The 21,228-nt window shown below is 39.6% G+C and overlaps 3 protein-coding genes across 3 annotated transcripts; all 3 read right to left on the reverse strand.

The window, feature by feature from the left end:
* Positions 1-2,364: 2,364 nt before the first annotated feature.
* On the reverse strand, positions 2,365-6,774 carry LOC145254889 (ATP-binding cassette sub-family E member 1-like). Its single transcript, XM_080113804.1, has one exon. It carries the CDS (start codon positions 5,301-5,303, stop codon positions 3,477-3,479), a length of 1,827 nt encoding a protein of 608 aa, XP_079969930.1. The 5' UTR covers positions 5,304-6,774; the 3' UTR covers positions 2,365-3,476.
* A 10,827-nt stretch (positions 6,775-17,601) lies between these two features.
* On the reverse strand, positions 17,602-18,595 carry LOC145254611 (uncharacterized). The gene is made up of 2 exons (XM_080113223.1): positions 18,378-18,595; positions 17,602-18,176 (listed from the first exon to the last, which is right to left on the reverse strand). Exons 1-2 carry the CDS (start codon positions 18,566-18,568, stop codon positions 17,606-17,608), a joined length of 762 nt encoding a protein of 253 aa, XP_079969349.1. The 5' UTR covers positions 18,569-18,595; the 3' UTR covers positions 17,602-17,605.
* A 108-nt stretch (positions 18,596-18,703) lies between these two features.
* On the reverse strand, positions 18,704-20,377 carry LOC145254610 (uncharacterized). The gene is made up of 3 exons (XM_080113222.1): positions 20,193-20,377; positions 19,624-20,077; positions 18,704-19,376 (listed from the first exon to the last, which is right to left on the reverse strand). The coding sequence occupies exons 1-3, from the start codon at positions 20,345-20,347 to the stop codon at positions 19,194-19,196; spliced, it is 792 nt and encodes a 263-aa protein (XP_079969348.1). The 5' UTR covers positions 20,348-20,377; the 3' UTR covers positions 18,704-19,193.
* Positions 20,378-21,228: the final 851 nt, after the last annotated feature.

Consider the following 21,228-nt stretch of genomic DNA (forward strand, 5'->3'; position numbering starts at 1 on the left):
GGTCCCCCCTCGCCAATCCTTCACGAAAAACACCCGTCTAGCTGAATCCACTGTGAAAAATTTTCCCCACTCTTTATCTGTGCCTAAATCAAAACATAGATTCCATGAACAAAGCTTCTTTCTTAGAACTGCACGCCTGTGGAACTCTGTTCCGTCTGCCTGCTTCCCACCTGACTACAACCTGGATGTCTTCAAGTCCAACGTTAACAAATTCCTAATGAACCACCCCCTTAAGTAAACACTTCATCAAATCTCCACACTAACGTACTGTACTTGCAATAACCCTTATCCCTGAGTGGCTTCCGGGCCTTGATAAGTGGTGACCACCGAGTAAAAAAAAAAAAAGAAAAAAGAAATATAAAATCAAGATCTGTACGATGTATATACTAGTCAGAACGAAAAATGAAAGGTAAATTTTTACATTAAGTCCACTTCCACAATTTTCTTTAAAATGACGACTTTTACAGGTTTTCAACTATGCTGAATATAAGATTTAAGTCCAACTCCTCGTTCACATTCGAAAGCTGTTCTTAAAATGGGGAGGTTAGGGGTATCTATTCCGAAAATCGTTCTTAACATGAAATTACTCGAAGAAGTGAAAAAAATCGTAACTTTTGTTTTACACGTATGCGCATTACTAATTCCTCGGTTGTGAAAAAACTGGCTGTCAGGAATTACAATAGCGTTTACGTTGGATTTATATCTCTCTGCAAAAAATTTAAATGAGATTTTCGGTACTTGTACAGTTTAATCAGGACATTAAAAAATGAAAATATCGAAAAAAGTTTATATTGTACCTATCCATTATGGAATGAAGTTCTCAAAAAAAAAAAAAAAAAAAAAAAAAAAAATATTTTGTTATGATACCGAGCAAAAGATTCGATTTTTAGGAAGAAAAGCTAGTATTAAAGATGGGGAGGGAATGTCTACGCTTTAAACGGAGTTATCTCCCGTGGTGCCTTCTAAAAATTCCAACAAATTTTTTTTTAAAATTCAAAGATGTTTACCTTCAACGTGCTGTCATAAAAACGGGGTTTTCCGCTGTAAAAAAAGGTACTAGTGCAGAGTGATCCGGACGTAAATAATAACGTTATTATTTAAAAAGCCATTCTTAACATGGGGAGGGTGTTTTGTATACTATACTTCAACCTTACAATTGAATAAAAAACATAAAACTTTAATTAAACTTGGAAATACGATTAAAAAAAACTACTCGATCAAATTAAGTGAAATTTTTTTCGGAGATCTTCAGTTCAAAACGGATACGTACAATATAGCCTTTTTTTTTTTTTTTTTTTTCGATATTTTCATTTTATAATGTCTTGATTAAACTGTACAAGTACCAGAGCAGAGTCCAAAAGTTTCTTTAAAATGACAACTTATGTGTCATAAGTTGTCATTTTAAAGAAACTTTTGGAGGTGGACTTAATGTAAAAAAATACCAAATGAAATATTAAAAATCACGTAATTTGATCAAGTAGTTTTTTTTTTATTCAAGAAAATCAAATTTTACGAAAAGCGAGTTGTAGTGTTTTCATCAGCCATGATTAAATCCGATGGAATAAAAAAAAAAATGGAGAAAATTCAATAGTAGTAAAATCACTAAAAATCCTACATTTTTATTTTCTTAGTTTATTTGATCAATTTACCTACTTTTGGCAATCTTCATTTACAGACATTTCTTTTTACTTTTGATTATGGCTATAAGCGCTAAATCTGAATAAGCACCAAGATAAAATCTCTTAATGTTTTAAGCACAAAAAATGTTATTTCTGTAGAAAAAAAAATGAATTATTTGAACAAAATAGCTCCATAAAATAAGCAAATAAACATTTTTTGCTTAAAACATTTTTTAGTAAAAAAAAAAAAAAAGTCGCTATCTTCATCAAGTCGAATAAGAGGATAGCTAAGGGATAGATTATGAATTTATAGTTCTTTCTTAGCTAACTTATTTCTTCAATTATTCGTAGCGACTATATTTTTTGTTGTCTCACATGTAGTTTTTGTTTTAATATTTTATTTTTATTACTAAAACAGTGTTTCTATAAAATAAAGTTGCTTGGAGGGTGATTCTAATCACTTTTTCCTTCAAATGTGTTCGTTGATTTATTTGTTATTGTGGGGAAATTAGGGTCAAATATATTGGCATAGTAGGGATTTCCTACTAGGAAGGAATATACGTCTAGAAAGATACAAAAACATTCTAAGCAAATTCACAAGTAAAATGGGTGTGTTTGTATGTCGTTTTACTATTTTGTCTTTTTATTTGCATTTTTGACAGTCTTGAAAGAATAAACAAAAGTATTTATTTCACAATGAAAATTCAATTTCTTTCATTAGTTTTTAACTAACAAACTTCAAAAATTTCTTTATAATTTTTATTTTCCACAATGATTTTTTCCAGTTTTTTTTTATTAAATACAGAGATTTTTTTGTAGAGATCGGTGGATTTTAAAATATCCCCCAAAACAAAAAAATGTTTGTTATTATTCAAAATGAATCTTTGACCCCAAAATAAGAATAATATCCAAAAATAACAAACAATCATTGCCTTTATTGGAATCAAAGTAAAAATATCTTTGGAACTGTTGATTACATTAGCCGACAATGACAATTCAGCTTTTCATTCGATTTAAAACAAAAATCAATCATAATACCTAACGTTTGCTATTAAATAACAAACTTTCACTAGTTTAAAGGATTCGAAATTACTCCCAAGTGCCACGATAATACACACGTATATATTAAGATTAGAACATCGTTCTGATATTTAAAATATGCTGTAATTTTTTTTTTTATTATCTAGTCTTATATGTTTGTCAATAATAACGTTTACTAATATATTTTAGTATACGTTACCCATGACAAATTATTTGATGTTGGGAAATTAGTCAAAAACACTATTTTGTTTTACCTACTCATTTGTGATCTATTTGCGTCAAAAAAATAATAAGTCTGTGCTGGTACCGTCAATATTAGTTTGTTTAGTCACAGGAAGTAAGGTATCTAATCGATTACTGTCCATGGATTACTTTACTCAGAACCAATATTTACGGTAATTAACACGATTACAACTAATATTAACCAAAAATTGTTTTAACTAATTTTTCCAACTAAAATGTAACAATTACTAATAATATTTAAATAATGCGACATAATCAGATTTTATCCATTATGAATAGAAAACCCAATGGTTGACATCGGGGTGTTTAAACTGACTTTGAAGCCTTTAAACTGCCGAATAGAAAGTAATTTGGGCTTGAATTAATGTTTACAGACAATGGTAAAGTATTATGACTGTTTATTTATTATCTGCTCCTAAACAAAAAGAAAAAAAAATGGTATTTTCGACAACATCCTTCGTATCATTTTCTTGATATATTTGAATGTTTCATTTTTTTGGTCTTTACTATTTTTTAGTCTCTGTAAATAAAACTGGATTTTTTTTACTATGGAATTGCTGTTCACTAAAAAAATCAATCTTCTAAGAAAAAGTAATTTCCACTCTTTTTCTGTTCGACGTCTTTTACGGAATTGAGTTTGTTGATCCTAGGTCTGAAGTTATTTGGATCCCTTCTGAATGTAATATCCAACGATTTTAAGAAGTCATTCATGCCCTTCAGTAGAGACTGTGGAGAATTAGCTTTCGTGTCGACGGATGGTATCCCTTCGAAAACAATAACCCGATCAGCAAGGTAGGTGGCCATAATAAAATCGTGCTCAACCACGAAAGCTGTCTTTTTGGCATGCATAATGAACCGTTTAATAACTTTAGCCGCATGTAAACGCTGTTCAGAATCAAGATAGGCTGAGGGTTCGTCTATAAGGTAAACGTCTGCCGGTTTTCCGAGACAGAGAGTCAGAGCAACTCTCTGCAACTCTCCCCCAGAAAGATTCTGAACCTCCTGATCAATGATGCTTTCGATTTGAAGAGGCTTCATCACGTCAGCTATAAACTGTGGGTGAATGTAGGAATCCCGAATTTTGTCATGAAGAAGCTGCCTTACGGTCCCTTGGTGTTTGGGGCTGATCTTCTGCGGTTTGTAACTCACGTTCAGCAAAGGTAACGTGTCCCCCTCGTCGGGGTGGAGCCTGCCAGCAAGCATCTTTATGAATGTAGTTTTGCCAGTCCCATTCTCGCCCAGCATTACCAGAATCTCAGAATCGGAGAACTGGCCGGATTCGATAGTCAGCGAGAATTGGTTGCCCAATTTCTTTTTCATGTTACCGTAGTCGTAGCGACAAGATCGCTTGACGATTTCTTCCAGTGCGGTTTCCGCAACCTTAAAGGTGAGTGACGACTCACGGAAACGCAAGTTTTCGGTTGGGACGAAGCCGTCCAAGAAGATATTAATACCTTCCCGAACACTGAAAGGCATGGTAACCACTCCATATGCTCCAGGAACTCCATACAGACAACATATAAAGTCACTGAGGTAATCTAATACAGACAAATCGTGCTCCACCACAATTATATATTTATCTGGGTTTATTAGGCCACGTATAGCCTGAGCAGCTTTAAGACGTTGCTTTACGTCTAAATAACTTGAGGGTTCATCAAACATGAATATGTCAGCTTCTTGAATACATACCATAGCACAGGCAAACCTTTGGAGTTCTCCCCCAGATAAATCTTCGACATTTCGATCTCGTACGTGTGTCAAATCCAACTGTTCACAAACTAGATTTTGATTGTTCCTCTCGTCTTTCTTGTCAAGAAGATGTTGTATAGAACCTTTGACAGCTTTCGGGATTTGGTCAACATATTGCGGCTTGATAATAGCCTTGATATGGTCTTCTAGAATTTTAGTGAAATAATTCTGCAATTCCGAACCACGGAAATAGGTGAGGATCTCAGTCCAGTCTGGGGGCTCGTTATATTTACCGAGATTAGGTTTTTGTTTACCGGCGAGAATCTTCAGAGCGGTCGATTTACCAATACCATTCGTACCGACTAAACCCAAAACTTCTCCAGGTCTTGGTATGGGGAGACGATGTAATTTGAAAGAGTTAGCACTATACCTGTGAGTGGTGTCTTTCTCCAGATTACTGGGCAAATTGATGATGGTGATGGCTTCAAATGGACACTTCTTTGCACATATACCACAACCTATACACAGTTCTTCTGAAATATAGGCGATTTTGTCAGCTGGGGACACTTCGATACACAATTTCTCAAGTCGAACCACGGGACAGCATTTTTTACACTCCTGCCGGCATTTCTTAGGTTTGCATTTGTCATTACTGACAATAGCGATTCTAGTAAGTTTATCTTCCTTGTCCTTATTTCCACGCTTCGACATTTTCTTTTCTTTTTGGTCACTATTAAATGGAAGCAGTCAGATTTTATCTTCTTTCACCGATAAACTTGGTAAGGACTCAAATAGAAAATTGCCAATATGGCGGCCACCATGTGGAAGAGTGATAAAGAGAGGATGACACGGTTATGCCGCTTTTTCTTTACAGAAGTGGAACTCTTCTGTGTTTTCTATCTGTTTCTATACATCTGTTTTCTATAGGAAAGCAGTCGTATTTTAAAGAATCCATTTTTTTTTATCATCTCTACTTTGTTAGTTTAGCAAATAATTGCACCTATTTACAATGCCTCCCCACGGGACAGAGTTAGACACCAGGGTCGTTTTTTAACGTGGAGATAAGGAACAAAAATAAAAATTGTCTCAGTCGTGAAGGATTTCTCCCCCACTGACAGAGAACAAGAAATTGAAGTGCCGCACATGAAGAACAGATACTACACTTTGAGATATTGGGTTTGTATTACTGTACACATAGATTCGAAAAAGTTGTCAAAAAAAACAAATATATAACAAATAAATGTGTACTCTTGCAGTATTTTACCTACCGATTTCACGATCTTAGCCGAGCGTTGATCGACATCCGTCGGAAAACGCCGGAACATGGCGAGCGGTACGATACTCTATCAGCCAATCAGGGCGCTTCAAACGAACGCACAGCAGACGAATAATTTTCATTGAAATTACACACATAGCGTTTAATTTCAGTTATTTTATTGTTCAAAGTAAAAATACACAGCCTTTCATTTCAGCTATTTAATTTAGCGATATCAAATCGCGGAAGGCTACCCGGTTGGGAAGGAGCTTCTTTCCACATCCTCTGAAAACCCTTTGCTCCCTACTTTGCCTCTACAGTCAGTAGAAAATCTTCCAGTCGGAACTAAAGATAAACAGTAATTGTTGTCCCCCCCCTACAAACATTACTGAAAAAAAAAACATTGTTGTTACTGTTTAATAACGTTTTGTTAAAAACAAGCAAAAAAAAAAAAACATTGAAGTGTTTATTACTGTTGCTTACCCCCCCCCAAAAAAAAAGCTATCGGAAAACAAAATGACCCCCCCAAAAAAATATTCAACAAAATAAATTTATTTTACTTTAAAAACACTTACGGTAAGTGTTTGTGATTTATTTTATCCAAATTTTTTGTATTAATTTTATCCATTTTGTTGTGTGTGTGTAATATCTTTTCCTTGTAATGTTGTTGCTATTCACATACTTTTAGCGTTCTTGCACCGTAGCTCCTTCGATGGGGATTTGACCAGTGGTCTTGTGTGGAAGTCAGTATTGGCCGGTGGTAGACTAGTGAAGTTGTAGTACTTCTCTAGGTGTATCAGAAATTTCGTGAAAATAGTGAATAATTCCATCCCATCTTTCCAAGCTTATAACTCCTCGAAAAATGTAATTCAAGCCCTAATTTTTTTTTTCAATTAAAGGAGCAAAATTCATTACTGTTAAAAAAAAAAAAATTTCTATTACTTTTAAAACAACTTTAATAGTTTATTTTGGAAGTATAATCCATAAAGAAAATAAATAACCCACTTTAAAAAGAGAAATTACGAGATTTTTATATTTTATTCTCAGTTTCGTGTTAGGGGTGTCAAAAATTCCTACAAAAATTCTGATACACCTACCGTAGCTCCGAATTCTCGGCTTTCGTCGGCGTTAACGCCGAAAGCGTTCGTCAACGCTCGGCTAAGATCGTGAAATCGGTGGGTAAAATACTGCAGGAGTACCAATAAATGTTATCAAAGGCAAGATAAGTTACTTTTCTACCAAACTGGATATAATTTTCGTGTTTTTATTCAATTTAACATGTTTATTCAGCTCGAAAACCATACAGTGTTTAGCGATGTATTGGAAAATTCAAAATGGCGGCCGATTCTCTCTTTAACACGGTAAGTTTGGAAAAAGGTGTAATAAATAATAAACTAGACAAAATACTGTTAGAAATTCGCTTAATATATGTTACCGTGACATAACTTGACATATATTCGGTGGTTTTTAATAGTATTTTGTCTAGTTTATTATTTATAACACCTTTTCCTGAACTTACCCTGTTAACGAGAGAATCGGCCGCCATCTTGAATTTTCCAATACCTCGGTAAACACTGCATGTTTTTCGAGCTGAATAAACATGTTAAATTGAATAAAAACACGAAAATTATATCCAGTTTGGTAGAAAAGTAACTTATCTTGCCTTTGATAACATTTATTTGTTATATATTTGTTTTTTGACAACTTTTTCGAATCTATGTGTACAGTAATACAAACTCGAGATATTAAATCTTTTATTCATGCGAAAAATACAATGAACAAAAAACTTAGGTAAATATCCAGATATGCTACTACAGAACACCGAACACTCTAATTTGTTTTTTTATAGGTAATTGAGGTCGCTGACAACGAACCTGATAGTCAAACTTTACCGTTTGCATGGTATTAACCCCCGAACCCACGAATAACTTTCCACCATTTTGCAGCTTCCGTGTGCGCTGCAGCATGAACGACAGCTTGCTTCACCTAGCAAACTGCCTTCTCACATGGCGTACCAATCAAAAAATTACGGACTGACATTTTTTTAATGACTTACAGTTAAAGAAAAATACAACAAATTCGGGGACTTTTTTTTTTTTTTTTTGTCTCGCGTAGTTTTTAATGTGGTTTACAAAAACATAAGCACCAAACATCTTTGTTTTTCATTCTTTTTTTGCGGGAGGGGGATTCAATTATAGAACTTATGTGGCTTGAGCGGGGGGGGGGGGCGGATGTGATGTTGGGGCACGCGCGCCCCTCAATGTACACAGTTAAGAGGGAAGGACAACAAGACACAGTAGTTAGCCTCGATAAGCGACGTACATGTGTACCTTTATTGGGTTAAGGGTACATAACTCAGTGTTATGTTTACATGTTATTTTTATTTATTTATTTTTTTTATTTAAAGTCTTTTTTTAATTTTTTTTTTATTATCATTATTATTATTACCACTATTATTATTATTATTATCATCTAAGCTGGAAGTTCTTAAATCTAGACGGTAATCGTCTGTTACGGATAGGTCTAGACCTAGCTTCAGATCTTTCATTCTGCCCTGTATCTGTCATTTTCAGGGGTTCATTCTTTATTTGAGTACCTGGTGTGGAAGGTGGGGTTGGTGTTATTTGTATTTGAGGGTGTTGTTGGCTGTCTGGGCGTACTGGGTTTGAGTTTGTAGGTGACTGTGGGGAATGGATCCTGATTCTGTTTGGTAGGTCATTTGGTAGGGTGTCATCATGAGCCAGGTTGCGGCTATCCGTGCTTATTTTGTGAAGGTAACGGCGGTTTCGGAGTGTGGTTCTTCTGCTGCCATCAACTAATACACGGTATTGTCTGTGGGGGAGAGTTTCAACAATCGTGCCGGTGTTATCCCAGCGCAGTGGTTTGTGTCCATGTTGGTTTTGAATTGACACATGTTCCCCAATTCTTAGTGGGTTGAGTTGTTGCCTGTTTTCAGTGTGTTTCATGTTGTTGAGGAAACGCTGGTTAATGGCCCTCTCGCGCATGTCGGCGAGTTCCAACCATTCACGGCGAAATTTTGTGGGGTTTGGTATGTGGTCATTCAGGGGACGAGCGAATAGAAGTTCTGATGGTGACGCACCTCTTTATCTGTTCCTAAACCTAAACATAGATTCCATGAACAAAGCTTCTTTCTTAGAACTGCACGCCTGTGGAATTGTCTTCCGTTTTCCTGCTTTCCGGCTGACTACAATATGCTTGTGTTCAAGTCTAAGGTAAATAAGTTCTTGATGAGCCGTTCCATATAAGTTATTAAATTTACCAAATTTTCATTACTAATGATTACTATATTGACCAACTTCTACTGTACACTCTTTAACCCTTATCCTTGAGTGGCTTCTGAGCCTTGATAATGTGGTGATGCCTTTGTAAAAAAAAAAAAAAAAAAAAAAACCTATGTCAGGTGGTGGTGTGTTGCAATGGAGTAGCAGTGCTTTTGCCACTTCATCCGTATCCAGTGAACCATTGGGGCTAACATTTGTTGTTAATATCCTCTTCATATGCTTGACAGCTGCCTCAGCTCTGCCATTGCTTTGTGGATAATATGCCGACGAGACTCGGAGGGATATGCCCCATGTTTTGAGAAATGTCCTCCACTCATCAGAGTTGTATGGGGGGTCCACCGTCACAAGCAATTTCCTCCGGCACACCATAATTCACAAAATACCTGCGCAAGATGTTGCATACTGTGGAGATCCTGGCGTCTTGTTGCATTGAAGATACCTCTGTCCAACCTGAATATCTGTCAGCATATATCATATATTTCCGTCCCGCCATGTTGAAAATATCTGTTACTGTCGACTGGAAAGGGTATTCTGGGTGGACAGGCTCCATTGCAGGTTCTTTATGGTTTGATGGGGCAATTTCGTTACAGTGCTTGCACTGATTGCGCTTTTCCTGCAATTGTGCTCCCATACCAGGCCAAAAAAAACGTTGTCTGGCGTTGCTTCTCATACTGTTGACCCCCTGGTGGCCAACATGGAGTTGGTCGATGAGTTCGCGACGTAGTTTTTTTGGAATTAATATGCGGCCTTCCTTGAATACTAGAGACTGAACTGTGTATAGGTCGCTTCGCATATTCCCAAACTCTTTAATATTTGGCTGTAGAAGATCCTTGTGTTCAGGGAATCCTTGTTCTATTGTTTCCACGAGGTTCATGTATTGGTGATCCATCGCGGCTTCTTGCTGTATGCGCACCATCTTGATAGATGTTTCCTGGTTGTATCGGGATTCTATTCCAGCTTGCAACACTTCTTCCATGCTATCCAATTCCGCTGCTGCGACCTTGGTGGTATGTGTAGGGATATGGGACATGGTATTTGCTCCACCATTGGCGTCGCCTGGTATTGATATGGCCCTGAACTGGTACATCAGGGTCTGCTCTCTGATATCTAAAATCCTGGGATTTTTTATTTCGTCCAAGCTACGATCATTGAATATCGGCACAAGGGGTTTGTGATCAATAGCAAGTATCAGGTGGGGGCAGCCTAAAGCAAACATTTTGCAGCTTTCCAATCCAAACTTTATAGCTAAAGCTTCCCCTTCAATTGGTGCATACCGGTTCTCAGCAGGTCTTGTGAATCGGGAGCCAGCATATACAACTTTCCAATGTCCTGGCCCACAACGGTGGTCCATTGTGGACGGGCATGCACAATGTTTTTGGAGTAGGGTAAATCCTATTCCTGTTCGACTCCAGTCTGTAGTCAGACATGTTGGGCGATTTATTTCGAATGTTCGAACGCCCTCCCGGATGTTTTCTAGGATTGTTTCCTTGGATTGCTGGAAGAGTTGTTCCAATGTATCGTCCCAGTAAAACCTGCTGTTATGTTTCAGTAGTTCTCTGAAGGGTGACATGATGGGTGCTTGGGCAAACGCATATGAAACTTGGTTAATCAAACCAAAGAAAGGTCTAACTCCTGTAATGTTTGTCGGTGATGGGAAGTTTCTGATGCCCTCAAGTAATTTTTGAGATGGTTTGTACCATGTTAAGCTGATGTCGAAGCCAGCAAACTCTACATTGTCTATTGTGAATTGGAATTTTTCTGGGTTAAATACTATTCCATTTTCAGCACATAGTATGATGTATCTAACGGTGTGCCAAAAGGATAGTGCCATATCATCATCCCACAAGATAGAGTCGTCCACACGGCGAGCAACACAAGGGAAACCTTCTGTAATGGTGTCGAATCTCTTTGTGTAACCATCATTGGACGCTTGGACCCCTTGAGGGGGCTCGCAAATACCTGTATCTGCCCCATTCTGTTATGAAAGTGGTGGCATCCCGTGCCTTTACAGCCAGAGGAACACTGTGATATCCGTTCCAGGCATCCAGAATAGTTTTCTTTTTTCGGTATCGTATTGACAAGATTGAATGGGGAGGGTGTGTGGTGTGTTTTTCGTCTTGTCATTGCATTTAAATTTTGGAGGTCGACCGTTCTACGTGGGCTGCCATCTTTTTTGGGCACGGTGATCATTCTCGAACACCATGTCGTTGGTGTCCCTGCTGGCACTGGTTCAATAATGTTCAGTGCTACGTCTGCATCAAGCTGGGATTTGACAGCTTCTTTCCAGTGGTGAGGGACAGGGATTGGTTTGTGAACAGCCTTAGGTTGGTGGTTGTTGAGGAATGTGATAGTAAGCGGTTCTCCGGTCATGGTCTGCAATTTCTGGTGTGTACATGTATTAAATGCACTGCTGGCAAAATAGCATTTGATCCAGCTCTCTATCTCTCCTCGATATTCCGGTGTGGCAGGAAACGGGAGCTTGTCTGGCAGTGGTGGGCACGGTGATCTGTATGGGCATCCGCATGGGGCTGACATTCGGTCAGTTGGTTTGTGGTCCATCTTCGTTGTAGCTACCAGACTATTAATTTGTGCTGGAAAGTCGTCGTTGATAATTTTGAGTTTTTTCAGGGCCGTTTGTGATATATACAGGCCCTTAACCCTTGGGCTGATGTATATCACCTCCGAACATGTTGCCTTACCGAGTGACATCGTGGCAATTAAGGCCCCCTTAATGGGCAGGTTGTCATCATTAACGGCACGTAACCGATGTCTGGTGTGCAGCAGATGTTCAGAAGTGCACCCCAGATTGTTCAATAAGTCCACACCAGCTGTACTTGTCTGAGCTCCTGTGTCTGCCAAAGCGAGCAATTGGACGGGTTGGTGTTTCATATTTATATGTCTGAATCATCCGAGATGTTGGTGGGCCTTTGTATCTAATGTGATAGTAACATTGAAAAATGGAGGTGGCTCTGGTCGGCTTGGTGTGAACTTGTTGTTGGTCCATGACCCATACGGGATCCCCTCTTCTTCCTCTAGTCATTTAGGTTGCACAGTCATTGTCGATATGAACGAAGAATCTTCATCTTGGCCGTCATTTGGGTAGTCTCCCATTATGGCATTTGACGATGCTGTGCCATGACATGTGGTTGAGAAGTGGTTCTCTTTGCCACATTTGTGGCATGATTTGCCCCAAGCGGGGCATTGTCTTCGTCCTTTTGGGTGTGCCTTTTGTCCACAACCTTTGCATTTGCCATTATCATTTTTGGTCTTGTCTGGTGGTGGAAACTTTCTTGATGACGCAGATTTAAATTGGGCCACTTGTGTGATCTCTGCTGGTCGGAAGTGATTTGATGCTCTGGCGGTAGATCCTAGAGTCAAGAGATGTCTAGTTAAGTCATTTAGAGTTGGCAGGGACGTAATCTCTGCTAAAATTTTGCTCTAATGGGAGGTGTCCCGTAATCCGGCAATGATTTGAGATTTGATCATGTCTTCGGAAAATGACATTGTACATTGCTGGTTGCCACAATTGAAAGCGCAGAGCATCGCTTGTGATTTCAACCGGGAAATAAAGGATGTGATAGTCTCCCCCATCACTTTGCCTCATTACAAAGAACTGCTGACGGTATACCTCGGGATGGACGGTTTTCACGGCAACGGATTTAATATATTCCAGTAGCTGCTCCTCTGTAGCATTATGCAGGGCATCCGGACCAATAAAATTGAATAACATCTCATTGACAGATGAATTGCATGCAGATCGTAACTCATTCCGGATTTCTGTGGGGTCGTTAAGTTGTGTCATCTCCTTATAACGAAGCCATGCATCCTTAAAAACGATCCATTTATTGTCTGACGAGTCAGGTTCTATTACTGGTCGCTCGGGCTTCACCCGTGAATGGCGCGACAATGGGGTGGGGGCGTGTTGCCCGGTGGGCAGAAGGCGTGCCATGAGGTTCGTCATCTGTTCTTGCATGGTGAGTTGTAACATGAAAGAAATTGGGTCGATTTCGGCATGTTTTGGTGAAGCTTCGTTTGGGTTAGACATATTTGTGTTTAACTAGAGTGTCAAAAAGTATTGAATATGTATACTGACTGGATATTAAAAACAAAACAAACAAAGAAACGAAAAAAGTTTACCACATGGTGAGGGTGCGTCCTTCATCATTCATACGTATTTTCATGTTTTATTTTAAGGATGGGTCGTATTTTTCCTTTGTTTCGTTATTTTTGTTTTTATCCGACTCCTGACACCATGTATAATTAAGAGAGAAGGACTTCACTCATAAGGGAAAGACAACAAGACACAGTAGTTAGCCTCGATAAGCGACGTACATGTGTACCTTTATTGGGTCCGCCATGACAGTCCTTTTTCTCCCTCCTTCCTGGAGAGCTCGGGTTAAGGGTACATAACTCAGTGTTATGTTTACAACAGTAAAATCTTCGGAAAATGTTAAATGGTGTTCTAATTGGTAAATGTCGGTGCGTTACTTTTTGAAAATTTGAAAATTCTATGTTCCAGGTAAAAAAAAAACAAAAAAACACACAGATAAATTACCCCCCCCCCCCCTACTCCAACTTGGAGTGCTTTCCTTTTCTTGTTTTATTTCTTTTTCAGCTAATTTTAAATTTTCCACCCAAAAAGTGCTATAATGTATTTTTGAAAATTAGAAAATTCTATGTCCTGGAAAAAAAAAAATCCCCTCCCCCCAACGTAGTTTGCTTGGTGAAGCCGTCGTTTATGCTACAGCGTGCATGCGCGTAGCATAAACGGAAGCTGCAAAATGGTGGAAAGTAGTTCGTGGGTTCAGGGGTAAATACCATGCAAACGGTAAATTTTCCCCAAGTTTGACTATCAGATTCGTTGTCAGCGACCTCAATTACCTGTAAAAAAAACAAATCAGAGTGGTTGGTGTTCTGTAGTAGCGTATCTGGATATTTACCAAAACGTAGGCACCTGGCCAACTCAAAAGGGGGGGGGATTGTGGGTGTCGTTGGTCATCCTTGTCACTCCAGAACTAAACAAAATCAAAAGTTTCTCCCAGCTAGTATCTTTCACCATAATACCGCATTCACCCTTTCATACTGGGGGACATCCTACTTAACTCCCAATTTTTAAAACATTTTTTATTGACGTGTAAAAACAAAAAAAGATAACAATAAAAATGGTACAATAATGGGGGGGGGCGGGGGTGATTAGAGGACCCTCCCAACCCCTGTCCCGAAGGCCAAGTAGTTGTTAATTGTATTAGTGTTATTGTTGAAATCTACTTCGAATCTAGTTTTTGAAGTCTCTAAACTAATTTTACTTTTAAATTCGTTAAATTATGCTAAATCTTTAAAAAAATACTTCAATTTGTTTGTTTTTTTCTTTTTGTCAATTTTCTTGTGTGAACATTTAAATTATTTTTCGAGTGAAAAATAAATAAAATAAAGTTAATAGCAGCAAGCCTGGGTATTGGTAAAATTTTAGAAAAAATGTGAACTCAAATTAATAGAAAACAAAATATTTTTTTTTGTAGTTTCGGTGTGCTGAAAAAGAATCTGAAAACCATATCCGTCGCAAATTAATAGTTTTGGAGATATTAATATTTTTCTAAGGGATTATTTTCGTTATATAATCAGCTATAATGGCGTAAGTCGCCTGATTACGCATGGCCACAGACCAAAGAGAACTTTTTTTTCCACACAGATATCACTACATTATCAAGGCCAAGATGCCATTTAAGGATAAGGGTTAAAGAGGGTACAGTAGAAATTGAACAATATAGTAATGAAAATTCGGTAAATTTGTTAACTTATATGGAACGGCTCATCAAGAACTTGTTTATGTTAGACTTGAAGACAACCATATTGTAGTCAGCTGGAAAGCAGGAAAACGGAAGACAATTCCACAGGCGTGCGGTTCTAAGAAAGAAGCTTTGTTCATGGAATCTACGTTTAGGTTTAGGCACAGATAAAGAGTGGGGGGAATTATTGATAGTGTTTTCAGCTAGACAAGTGTTTCTTGTGAAAGTTTGGCAAGGGGAGACCATAGACTGAAGCTCAGTCGAACACTTTCCATGAAAATAACAATACATCAGAGACAAACTCGCAACATCTCTTCTGTGAGATAGAGGTTGCAGGGAAGAGAAAAGGAAGTCTATTTTGAACTCTATCAAGGCAGGACAAGTTCTTTCTAGCAGCTCCTGCCCAGATGTGGCAACAGTATTCCATCCTTGGACGTACCTGGCTCTTATATAGATAGAGAATTGCATCAGCAGTGAGATATCTACTGGATCGATAGAAAGATCCCACCATTTTTCCAGCGGCCTTGGCAACAGATTTGATGTACCTGTTCCTGGGTAAGGCCTCCCAATAACCGATGTACGACCAGTTTCAGAAGAGGACAGATCACCAGCATAATTAGTGAGCAGGCTGTGCTGGTTGATGGTACTCCACGGCATGTGAGGGATGTCCGGCCCGCCCTTGATACAAACCAAATGGCGAACAGCAAAAGTGATGAATCAGCCAATGATGAAATGTGGATCTGACCTATGCCCCATTGCCGTGATGACATGGCTGAGAACCTCAGCACAGATGGCGATAGTTCCAGCGCCACTTCTGAGAGCCCCAATGACGATGGAGCCCAGCTTGATGGAAGGACTGCTGGCAACGTTAATGGCGACAGGTCTGTTACCCCTTCTGAGAGCTCGGGTGAAGATGGAGTGCAGCCAGATAGTAGGACTGTGGACACTGATCCAAGTAGCCCTGATGAAGATGAAGAAGTCCAGCTAATCCCCCTCCGTAGGAGTGCTCGTAACAAACAACCGCGGCCGCAATGCCACATGTGTAATCTTGAGACCGGGGGGGGGTGTAAAGTCGAACAGAATGAAGGAAGAAAGCGACCACGTGTCTGCGCATGTTGTCTTATCTGCTGGGAGGATCACAGGGAGGGCAGAAATTAAAAATGGCGGCTGTGGTTTTTGTAAGATTATTGAGCGATGACGTCAGGCCTCATGTGACTGTTTTCCTGGCCGCCGATTGGCTGATGACGAACGCTTGGACAATAAAAGGAGTATGTTCAGAAGATCGAGGACAGTGTGTATCAACTGCATCAGTGTGATTAGAAGTTCGACGTGTGTGTTAATCAACTGCCGTAGTTGTGAAACAAATTCAAGCTTTAGAAGTTCGACGTGTGGGGTAATCGACTGCCATAGTTGCGAAACGAATTAGAGGTCTTGTGAAGTAAACCTTTATGCCATACCCTATCAAAGGCCTTAGATATTCCTATGAGATATAACTGTAAGCACATCTGCTGTAGATCTAGCAGAACGGAAACCATATTGAGTGTCACTAAGAAGGTTATTTTTGTTGAGATGGTTGATTACTTCTGTATTTAACACAGATTCTAGCAACTTACTCATGACGCACAGGAGACTTATTGGCCTGTACTGAGAGGGGGATGAAAAATGGTGGGATCTTTCTATTGATCCAGTAGATATCTCACTGCTGATGCAATACAGGGCATACTGATGAAATTTTCCAGGGTGATGGAAGCTATTTTCCAGAGCTGGGATTCGGTAGAAAAAATCTACCGCCGGTATCGGTATTCGGTAGCGAGCTGTGTCCAATCGGTATCGGTAGATCGGTAGATTTTCAGAAATCTACCGCCGGTATCGGTATTCGGTAGATCGGTATCGGTAGATTAAAAAAGCTCTCTATATAATAAAAAATGCTTTTAAAGGCCCATAACGCACTTTTTAAGTTATTTCTCTGCTACTTAGGTTAATTTAAGAATAGAAGTAAATTAGTACCTTTAATACAATTTTTAAGTTTAAAAATACATAACTTATTTAAAAAGATTTTTATGGGTACAAAATGTTATGATGGATTTTAACAGCACTGGGGGAAATGCCATTATTGAAATAGAGGGACTTTTTTTTTTTTTTTTTAATCCAAAAGAAATACTACAAAGTCTGAAAATCTAATCTCCAAAACCTGTATGTAGTTCAAAATTATTGGAACCAAATGAAGGGGGAAACGTATGAAGAAAAAAAACGGGGGGGGGGGGGTAAAAAAAATTAAATTAACGAAGATATCTTTCTAAAGACCAGAATTAACGCCCCCCTCATTCGTTAATTCTGGTCTTTTGACTTCGATATATTTTTTTTTAATCTTTTAAACCTGCCGATGTTAAAGTTGAAAAGTATCGGCCGAAAGATATCTTCGTTAATTTAATTCTTTTTACCCCCCCCCCCCTCTTTTTTTTCTTCATACGCTTCCCCCTTCATTTGGTTCAAATAATTTTGAACTACATACTGGTTTTGGAGATTAGATTTTCAGACTTTGTAGTATTTCTTTTTGATTAAAAAAAAAAAAAGTCCCTCTATTTCAATAATGGCATTTCCCCCAATGCTGTTAAAATCCATCATAACTTATTTAATAAATGAATTTCTCACTCAGTCGTCTTGAGCCTCCTACTCCAGGTCGGTGTCAACACTTTCCTTGAGGTCCTTCTTGAGGAAGCTCTTAAATCTCTTGCTATTGCCCTTTAACATTACCAACTGCTCAAAGTTGTTTGCAGTCAGGGAGGACCTCTTGGGGCGGAGGATGTCGCCAGCGATGCTGAACAACCTCTCAGCGGCAGCGGAACTGGGCAAGGAGGTGTTGTATTTGATAAACAACTTCACCCAGGCATCGCGGTGGCCGACAGGAAACTGCTCCTTCCTGACGACGTGGTCCCTGGCCCTGACCCAGTTGATGACCTCCAGCTTGATGGCCTCCTCCAGCGTAGAGTTGTTGGCTGGGGTGGTGGAAGTCGAAGGCCCATAGAGGTCATCATAGCAGAAGTACTGATCCGAACAACCCTGATCAGCAGCAGCCTCCAGCGTAGGGGTTGGACTGATGATGTCGACCAACTCCCTAACAAGCCTCTCCTTGATGGTGGGGTAGTCCTGCTCCGCAAGGCGGTAGATGGCCTGGAGAGTGTGAGCTGGGTGGGTGGCGGTGGCCATCAGCAGGTTCTCCTCCGTGAACAGGTGACCAAATCTAATAAAAAAAAGCACATATAAGTTTTTATTTATAAAAGTTCTTTAAAATCAATCATTTCTTTAAAGTTTTATCTAAACAACTTAATTATATTTTTTATTTAAATTTTAGTTTTGAATAAAAGATAAAATTAAAAATGCTAAGAATTTTTTACAAGTTTTTAAAATTTTATAAATGTTTTTACAGGGGATTTTATCTTACCTGTTGGCAAAGCCATTAGTGAGGTTATCCTGATCGAGGAGGTAGTCCACAAGCTTCTTGGCGTGTTTGAGGTTGCGGCTCTGCTGCTGCTGGAGCTTCTTTTTGAGGAGCATCAAGTCGGGCAGGAGGTTGCCCATGTAGGCCCACCTGTCTGACTGCATCCTGTCTAGGCAGGTGGTGACAGGCTCCATTACATCCACGTATTCCTTGATGATCTCGGCATCCTTCGGATCGAAGCCGGCAGAGCCCTGGTCGGCGAGGATGTGGTTGATGGCAACCTTGGCATCCTGCTTCTCCAGCACAAGCTCCAAGCTCCATGAGGGCTTTCATGGAGTTGAAGTAGCTGCTCCACCTCGTAGCTACAGGGGTGATGAGCCTTCTGCCACCCAGAGCCTCCTTTATTTTATTTGCGTAGACAGAGGACCTATTCTGCAGGTTCCACAGGGCCTGGGCCTTGGCCCCAGGCCTCCTAAAGACAGCCCTGGACCCAGTGTTCCACTCAGGCACCTTTGCCACGTCCGTCGTGGCCAACAGGTTGAGAGTGTGAGCATTGCATTTAAAATGTTGCGGAAGCTGTGACTCATCATCCCCCCTGTTGCGCAGCATGTCCGAGACGTTGACGACCTCACTGTTGACGATCGCCTCGTCGGTCTGCTCCTCGAGCTGCTTCTCTGTCAACTCTGGCCTGGTGGTGGTGTCGGCGGCAAAGTGTTCGAAGGCTGCCACATAGTTGCGCCCATTGTCGGTGGTGCAGTGGGTGATCTTGTTGCTGATGTCGAACTCCGCGAAGATGTCAGACAAGTTCCTTGCCAGAAATCATCCCGTCTGCTTCTCCATCAGCTCCCTGCACGCAAGAGTTGCTGCCTTCCTCTCCAAAGTGATGGGGTCGATCCAGTGCGCCGTGCAGCCGAGAAAGGCCCTCCTGTGGGATGTCCAGGAGTCGGCGGTGGTGGCTACAAGGTCGACGTCCTGCAGGGTGGCCCTGACCTCATCCTTGACCTGCCAAGGAAATTAGACTTGATAGAATACTCTTTAAAAAATAAAAAAAGTTTTGCTTTTAGTTATAAATTATTAAATTAAAACTTAACGAAGTTAAAACAAAAAAATACCCTTAAATGTAACTTTAAAAAAGCTTTAAGTTAATAAATAATATGTTCCTAGTTTAAAAAAAAATAAAATCATTTTTAAAGTTAAGCTTACTTTCAACTACCTAGTTTAAATTTTAATAGTTCAATTTTTTTTTTACCTGAACAGCGTACTTGTTGAGCCGCTTGGTGAGGGTCTTTCTGCACGGCATCTTGAACTCTGGCTTGAGGAAGTTCAAGAAGGTCCTCGTGGCCTCGTCCTCGGTGTCACAGAGGGGCTTGAGGCCCTCCGCGAACCAGACCATGTAGGCCTGCTGGGCCATCTCCTGCGACAGCTTCGTGGGCCTCTCCGTCGCCTCCCTCGGTGTGATCTGGCGAATGGTCTTCTCTACCCTGTTCATCGGCTTAAACCGGTTGAGGGACATGGCTTCGTCCAGAGACAACAGCATAGAGGGGTGCTTTGTCTTGAAATGCTTTTTAAGGTTTCCCCTCGACTCGCTGTCGAACCTTATTTTCTGGGGGCACTTGCAGCAGCTGGCCATCCCCTTGTGCAGCATCTTATTGTTTAACTTACTGCCCTTCTGGGAGCTCAGCAGCTTGTAAAACTTGAAGAAACTGAAACAAAAGATAAAGATTAAAGAAATTAAAAACTTAAACACTTCTTAAATGCAGTTGCATTAAGATAAAGCTTATAAAGTGATAAAACATAAATTTAAAAATTCCAACTTACTCCTTAATGCCTTGAAGAGAGCCCTTTAGTTCCTCCTCGCCGTTCAAGGCCTGTTCCCCTCCCTGGGTCTCTTCGTGGTCGGAGGTTTCTTCGCCGATGGCGCTCATCATGTCCACGCTGCTGCTGTCCAAGGTTTCCAGGCTACTGGTGGACATGGAAGATGCCACGGAGAGGCTCCTGGTGTCCTCCAGGTGGTAGGCTGGATAACTAACATTTTTAGTTAAATTTCAATTTTTTAACAAAGTAAAAACTGTCAATCAGAACTTTTCTGATAAAAAAGAAAATGACTTTTATTTTATTTATTTATTTTTTGTTCAATTTAAATTTAACAAAGTGCCTTATGAAAAGCAAGAGACAAAACTATTTAACAGTTTCAACAAAACGTCTTTTGAAAAAAGGCCTTTTTTAAAAGATAAAAGATTTTAAATTCACAAACACGCACACATACACATAAAAGAGAGGTAGAGAGATTTAATTACAAGGAGCCGTATATATATATATATATATATATATATCACATACACACACATATACATGCACATGTTTTTTGACTCACCAAATTAAGCGTTTATTTATTCTTTTTTCTTTATAAAGCATTACTATAATTATTTTAAAGTATAGATTAAATCATTTTAGATAAAAAAAAAATCATTTAAGTTTTAACTACCTGATAATTGAGGCATCCGAGAGGCTGCTGCGGCTGATGGTTCTCTCTTCCTGGGTATGGGACTGCGTTCTGGGGCCGGGGACCGGGCTACTGGTCAGGAACCTCCTCATGTTTATGACAACTGGAACCTAACCTAACGAACTACACAGAAACTAAATAATAAATAAATACGTGATTTAGCTTGTAGGTCATGGTGGCCTCAGAACGGCCGGTGATTGGCTAAGCGTGATGACGTCAAATTCCTGGAATCTCCTGCTAACTGCTTCCCATAAGTGCACTTGAACTAATTGAGACTTGTCCATTTCATTTTGCCAATGCCGACGTCGTCTTCTTTGAAGTTTTAACAAAAAATGTCTCGTGCTCGCTTTT

Source organism: Euprymna scolopes, chromosome 30 (genome assembly GCF_053919585.1).
Source record: "Euprymna scolopes isolate OS-2025 chromosome 30, ASM5391958v1, whole genome shotgun sequence".
NCBI classification, from domain to species: domain Eukaryota; kingdom Metazoa; phylum Mollusca; class Cephalopoda; order Sepiida; family Sepiolidae; genus Euprymna; species Euprymna scolopes.

What these genes read in the sequence shown, in the direction of transcription:
- LOC145254889 (XM_080113804.1), bottom strand. Translation starts at nt 5,303, where the DNA reads ATGTCGAAGCGTGGAAATAAGGACAAGGAAGATAAACTTACTAGAATC.
- LOC145254611 (XM_080113223.1), bottom strand. Translation starts at nt 18,568, where the DNA reads ATGGAGCCTGTCACCACCTGCCTAGACAGGATGCAGTCAGACAGGTGG. An exon ending in ACTAATGGCTTTGCCAACAG is followed by an intron (nt 18,177 to 18,377) that starts GTAAGATAAAAT and finishes TTTTTTTATTAG; the next exon opens with ATTTGGTCACCTGTTCACGG.
- LOC145254610 (XM_080113222.1), bottom strand. Translation starts at nt 20,347, where the DNA reads ATGTCCACCAGTAGCCTGGAAACCTTGGACAGCAGCAGCGTGGACATG. An exon ending in TCTCTTCAAGGCATTAAGGA is followed by an intron (nt 20,078 to 20,192) that starts GTAAGTTGGAAT and finishes CTTTTGTTTCAG; the next exon opens with TTTCTTCAAGTTTTACAAGC. An exon ending in TCAACAAGTACGCTGTTCAG is followed by an intron (nt 19,377 to 19,623) that starts GTAAAAAAAAAA and finishes TTTCCTTGGCAG; the next exon opens with GTCAAGGATGAGGTCAGGGC.